This window comes from Carcharhinus amblyrhynchos, chromosome 14, assembly GCF_965287045.1.
Source record: "Carcharhinus amblyrhynchos chromosome 14, sCarAmb.v2.hapA, whole genome shotgun sequence".
Classification (NCBI taxonomy): Eukaryota; Metazoa; Chordata; class Chondrichthyes; order Carcharhiniformes; family Carcharhinidae; genus Carcharhinus; species Carcharhinus amblyrhynchos.
The window spans coordinates 20,009,162-20,016,181 of NC_137337.1; the positions used below are offsets into that span (position 1 = coordinate 20,009,162).

Sequence of the window (7,020 nt, forward strand, 5' to 3'; positions counted from 1 at the left end):
GGGGGTTGATAGATAAACATGTGACATTGATTGTCCTAAAAGCGGGACAACTGCAACATTTTGAGTAGAGAACTTCTTGTAGGTTACCAGGACTGAGGAAGTGTCTTACAATAAATTGGGCCAAACCTAAAGACCAATCCTGATTGATTCTTTCACCATAGCCACTTGTTGTGAATAAAATACCACTGGTAGGGGGGGATTATTCTTTACGGTGATGAATAAAGCACCAACCAAGTGGGTTTCTTTGCCCTAGATGTTTTGCATGACCTTTGCATGGTCCGTGTCCCGCCCGCTACGATTACTTTGGCGGGCAGGATGGGAGAATTCCGCCCTATGTCTGAAATGGAACATCGTGCTTTTCTACCTGTAGAGTATATTTTTGTTACAACATGTAACATTTTTTTATTTTAGAATTTGGCAAGGTCCTTTATGTCTTCCTGTTGGAATTTGTGGTCATGTACATGGAATTGGTGGCCAGAACTTTGAATAGCATTTCTACTAGATAGTTGTGGTAAACTTTCATGCTTGTATTTAACCAATTTTGCAGTCACTAGATCTGTTCTGACTGGATGAAAATTCCATTCCTATTTGAATCAACTTGTCTATACTGATATAGTAAAATGGTACACTTCAGGCTGAAGAATTTCCATAGCAATGGAGCTGATATGATTTGATTTGTCATTGTCACATGTATTGGGATACAGTGAAAAGTATTGTTTCTTGCGCACTGTACAACTTACCATTCATAGCGTACATAGGGGAGAAGGAAAGGAGGGGGTGCAAAATATAGTGTTGCAGTTATAGAGAAGGTGTAGGGAAAGATCAACTTAATATACGGTAGGTCGATTTCAAGAGTTTGATGGCAGCAGTGAAGAAGCTGTTCTTGAGTCAGTTGGTACATGATTACAGACTTTTGTATCTTTTTCCCCGATGGCAGAAGGTGGAAGAGAGTACATCTGGGTTGCGTGGGGTCCTTGATTATGTTGGCTGCCTTTCCAAGGCAGCAGGAAATGTAAACCGTGTCAATGGCTCCAGCAGTCTGAATAAATTAATTGGTGCACTTTCTCTTTACTTAAGGCTCCATGGAATAACCATTTTTATGAATGCACTTAGCAAATCTGGCATGCAGAGCTTTCGTGTTGTATTAATGACTGAAAGATTTTTTTAGCACAGGAAGTGTATGACATATTAAGACACATTCTCAGAAGTGTGGAATTATTAAAAATTAGTTAAACTATTTTCAGGTCCTAAATAGCTTTCTCTTATGTAGCTGGTTCTGAGAATAATAGCTTTCTGTTTAGGTGAGTGTCTTTTTGAATTAATTATTGTTGGATCAGTTATAACAGGTTTCGGAACGTAAGTAAAAAATCATGAAACTTGAACAAGCCAGTTGGCCATTTTACAGTTAGTGAACTTTGAAAACAATGTGCTCATTTTATAACGATTATGAAATTAATGCTGCAGATTCTTCAGAAACCCAAAATATGTTTTGTTAAAAGAATTTTAAGCCATTTGTCAGCTTCTGTGAAGAAAACTATTTGCTTTGTATGCTTTAACAGGTAAGGCATAAGGGCAGCTTTTACAGGTGCAGTCTTCCAGTGCACAGTCTCTTCAGGAGTGAACATTGGGAAATCCTGGGCATGCTGCCCTTGAATTTCTGGTCCTCTATTTTTGTAGAGGCAGCCCAATAAGCATGCTGGATGCATGGGGCATCCTTAAGTTAAACACTTGAAGACATTTCTGTAGTTGTAGAAATGTAGTGATAAAGATGGAAGTGAATGTGTGATATTTCATCAAGCGCTCAGACTAATCTTAATGGTTAACCAAACATTGCTTAACTTTCAGTTCCCCATTTAACTCCCATTTAACACTGCTCCTTTATCAAAAACATATAAAATGTACGTGATTAGTAAGTACTAACAAATTTTTTTCTCTGCTTTGTTTTTCATTACATTTAACTGTCCTTCCCCAACTGGAATCAGGAAGCCGATGCGGAAAGAGGAGAATGGGACAAGTCGAGCTGAATATGCAATGACCTCCCAAAATGACAAAATGCCAGACACAAATAGTGCAATCATTTAGCCTAAAAAAAGCTAACACAAGATTGTTGCAAGACAGGAGAGTGTCTAGTTCAAAATGCACACACAATGTGCTGTGTGCAAAGGTTGAAAAGGTGTTCTGAAGATAAGGACTTCATTTCAAGACCAAAAGTGAACACATCAGTTATTCCAAGCAGAGAAACAGACTTCTCTTCAATCACGTTGGCTGTGAGGCGAAGGATAAGCCTGCCAATCAAATTAATCAATGTGAGACATAACCTCACAAAGGCATAATCACTGCTTGCGGCTTCCGTTGAAAGCAACAACCTCAAAGATGCCTCAATCCTGGGTGAATCTCAGCTGGTTCTTGCAAACAATCTATAAACTCTCTCTCTACAACAACTGCCATCCACTAGAATAGTTTTAACTTGCTGTATTCAGTTGCAACCGGAGGTGGTCTCGTTGAAGCCTTTACCTGCAGGACCCGGTGTCTCCACAATAAAACAGGTTACAGTGAAAAGGGAGAAGATTGCCTCCATAAAACCAATGAACCAACAAAGAGCATTGTCGTCCATTACACAAAATGCATTTGCAGTCTGACTGACTATGCAATTTCCTTTATCTGAAGACATCTCTCATTGGAATGTGCTCATTCTTTTCAGAAAATATAGCCAGGAAAGTTTTGTGCATCATTTTGAAAATAGGTGCTTTATAAACTTCATCAGCCCATCATAGTTTGACTTTGTTGGTAAAGCCTTTTTTACACTGGCAGGTTTTATCCCAGGTTGCTTACATTAAATCACAACAAAGATGGCTGTCAGTAGTCACAAGCTTGGTAAAACATTAAATTTCTTTTATTCTAGACCAAATCAAGTGGTTTTTACTTCAACTGAACTTGGAAGCATTTATTTTCTATAATCAGACATGTACTGTATAATGATTTGTAGAACTTTGAACATGATGTTTTGTAACAAACATTTGGCAATATTCATCAGTGGCAGAACAAGGTCAGTCAGGGTAGATTTCTCATCCACATTTCCTTAAGTCTTGCATTATTTGTGTTGATGCTTTTCACTTCTGGATCTTTGTTTACATGAATATTTCTTTTCCTTTGAACTTTGAAGATTACTTCCAATTCTTGAAGGACACATCCTTCTACTTTTTAATCAGTCTGCATTTTGCAAATGGCTCATTTGAGTTCTTTTTTAATGAAAGAAATTGGAAAGATTTGTGCGTGTTGCCTTTCGCATATATGCTTTTAATATGAAACAAATTGACTTCAAAAGCAAATGTGGTCCAGTGTAAAAAAGGCTCCAAGTTACTGAAGATGTGACATAAATACATCTCTGGCGTTACGGTGTTCTCTCATACTAAAGCCACATTTCATTCCTCTCTAATGAACAGCAAATAATTATGTTCTGTAGTAACTGCTGAACGCAATTAATAATGGGTTAAACTACCCAAATCTTATCCATAAAGTTCTTGAGTTATTCCTTTTAAGTTTAGGATTGATACACATAGAACAATGGCCATTTATTACATGATCAAATTGACTGCATGCACAAGTGAGAATGTATATAGACCGAATGTAGAAATGATCAGCGTGGCGCAGGTTCAGGGATCAACTCCCTCCAATTGCATACTTCCAAACTCTCCCCAAAGCTTTTAGAAGCATGTAGGTTTATAATCTAGTCCTTTAATTTGTATACTTCTGTTCCTGTCAATTCCTAAACAGTGAAGCGACCTTGCGCAATGAGTATTTTATCAAAGTATCCAACAAATGTTGATTTGCATCAACACTCAGTAGCCAACCAGTGTACTTTAATTACAGGTGATTAAAAAATGAGCAGAAATTGATTTTGATGCCTTGTGGCTATGATTGAAGTCCATGTATAAAATTAAAAACAATGCAAAAGCTTTGAACAGTGTCAACATTCCTCCTAGAATCCTTTTGACATCTAGGCTAGACTGTCCTGAACCCACTGCTCAATCTTTGTGACATCCAAATTGATTGATCTTGCATATGGCCGACAAAACTATACATTGCACGCCTTAGTTCCCATCTCTTGTGGTAACTCAGCACTGGAAGTTGAATTTGACCTCTGGTCTTTTCAGCCTTGAAAGGGGCTGTTTGACCAGGTTTCTTAATTTGAAACAAATGCTCCAATTCTGCTCTCATTCATGCCACTGCCTGGACTTTCTAGTCCTGGTGAAAGTCAATCCAGCAGGGCTGGAAAATTCCAGCCACTGAGGAAAGACTTTCCTATGCAGTGAAGTTGTAATTAACAAAAACAGAAAATGATGAAAAATCTCAGCAGGTCTGACAGCATCTGTGGAGAGAGAGTAGAGCCAACATTTCAAGTCAGAATGACTCTTCGTCAGAGCTGAAGACAAGACAAATAGGATGGGGTTTATACTGTGGGGTGGAGGGGGGGAGGGAGAGTTGTTGTAATCGATAAGAATGGCATAGACAAAAAGACAAAGGGAATGTAAATGGTGACGATAAAGGCTGAGAATGGTGCTAAGAGCGTCCATTAAGAGATCGGAGTGTGTAAATGGCAGAACGAAGGTGCAGAGTGTAGGAATACAGCAGATGGCCCTAGTGAGGTTTTGAGGGGGTGGGAGTGGTGAAACAAGATGGAAAGTGAGATTTTAGAAGTTCAAAAACAAAAATAAGAAAATAAAGTAATAAAAATGGATGAATAAGGTGAAAAGAACATGAAATAAAATAAGTGGAGATAGAGGAGAGAGTTCATGTTTTAAGCCGTTGAACTCAATATTCAGTCCAGAAGGCTGTAAAGTGCCTGGCTAGAATTTAGAAAAACCCCTATTGGCAATTGCCTATATATCTGCAGAAAGCTACTAAACTGTATATATTGGCATTCCCTAGAGATCAGAGATATCCCCATTATCACTGCGCATCCTCCAGGTACTATAATAGCCTAATTAACATAGCTACAACTTACAGAGGAGGGGGACACACACAATTCAAATATTGAAAAGTTAATGTTGGAGTTGTGTTGTTTCACCATTCATTTTGTGAAAACAGCAAGTTGCTGTCTACCTCACAAATGAGGATGTATTGAATGGTTCCCATTACAGGGATTTGCTTTTGATTCCAAATTTTGTTAATTAAATCAGCTGCTGTGGTGGGATTTGAACCAGTGGCCCCAGAGTATTAACCTAGGCTTCTGCATTATTGGACCCATGACATTACCACTGCACTACCATCACCCTCCATATTGCTCCTGCTTTATTCAACACACTCAGTATTCTATCAACTTGCAGCACTTGCTATTGTACATTCTTCTGTTGTTAACTGATCTGTTTCATCTCCAGATCTGGAGTACAAAGGAGGACTATTTTCACACAAGAATATTGTGTGAAGAACATTGACATTTTACTGATAACACTGGATAATGAAAAGTGAAAGAATCAAACTAAATTAGCAACTGAAAATCAGTCTCGTAATACAGGCAGTTTCATAAGGATATCTAGTTTATTTTTTATGATTGTTTTCTCCTCCAGATCTATGCTACTGTCACAAGTGTCAAAGTATTTCAGTCACAGATGTTTCTTTGAATGCAGGCAACAAATCACAATGAAAGCTTGACAGGCAGTTTTTTTTAAAAGAGTAATGTATTTAAAATCTCACGCAGCCTTTTAAAAGAATCCCTAGCATTTCATCTGACTTGCTGAATTTATATCCACTTTAGGATCTGACCCCCTCACCCACACCGCAACCCATTGCAACATTTGGATCACTGGAGGGTTTTTTTTGCCTTCCTACCTGCATTTCAAAGCATTTTCTTAACCATGAACTTCTGTGAAAGAACGCTTTGGGGAACAAATTAGGCCAGAATCTGAAATAGGAAGTTCCCTGTCAAGTACGTAATGAGATTACTGCAGGCACATTGCTTTTGAAGTCAAATCCAATGTCTGAAAAAGTAGATTAAAGTAGGGATTTGCCATTGAATTCCAATAAAGTACAAAGGTGACGCCTTGCATAAGAATAACTCACCCATGAAGAAAAGACTGAAGAATAAAATGTAAGAAGTATAATGGACTGCAGCAGCATTTTCCTTGTAACATTATTTTAAATCATACTGTTTTCATTTGTCAGGCCTTAAAACAGCCAGCTCAAGTACACATGAGTTACTGGATACAGCTTGTTCTTTTTAGCAATAAATATCCAATGTTAGCTACGTACATAATCCTGCTTGCAAGAGCGGATTCATCCAACAAAATATGGTTACATTAGCTGTGTGATTATATGAACTTAAAAATATACCCAGCATCTGTGCATTTGAAATTGTAATCTGAAATGTACTGCAGACACAACCAATAGTGTGAACTAATGCATGAATGTAAATATTTAAGATTCAGAAATTTGCCTTCAGTACATTTACTATATGTACAGGAGAATTATCTTTATAGAAAATGAACTTTGGTGGAAAAGTTGAATTAGAGATTGACTTTACTGTTGTCATCTTTTCAGAACAAGCCTTTAATGTATATTTTAGTAACTATAGGTTGTTGCAGAATACGCTTTTTTGACGCTGACCCAGTATGCTAAACATGTATTGTACATCAATCTATTTATAATGCACCTACTGATCTTTTTATTTTCAATAAAATGTAAAATTAAAACAGGAAAATTGTCTTTTTAATGCACCTGCAAGTCCTTACACAACAGATTTTTATTGTCTTTCTTGACTGGAGTACTGTGTGCATTTTTGGGCACCGCACCTGCGCAAGGATATTTTGGCCTTGGAGGGAGTGCAGAGGAGGTTTACTAGGCTGATACCGGAGTTGAGGGGGTTGAGCTATGAGGAGAGGCTGAATAAACTGGGCTTGTACTCGTTAGAGTTCAGAAGAATGAGAGGAGATCTCATTGAGACGTATAAGATGTTCTTATGTTCTTATGACTTAACAAGCAAGAATGAGCTCTTGTTGACACTGAGGGTGGGATTTTATGGTT

At 37.9% G+C, this 7,020-nt stretch overlaps 1 protein-coding gene across 2 annotated transcripts in view; it reads left to right on the forward strand.

The window, feature by feature from the left end:
* Positions 1-6,689, forward strand: part of prima1 (proline rich membrane anchor 1) — a 57,106-nt gene extending 50,417 nt beyond the window's left edge. For both annotated transcript variants that reach the window (XM_080202358.1, XM_080202359.1), the window contains exon 5: positions 1,983-6,689. In XM_080202358.1, coding sequence (XP_080058484.1) covers positions 1,983-2,082 — 100 coding nt within the window. In that variant the 3' untranslated portion in view covers positions 2,083-6,689. The remainder of the gene's footprint in view (positions 1-1,982) is intronic.
* Positions 6,690-7,020: the final 331 nt, after the last annotated feature.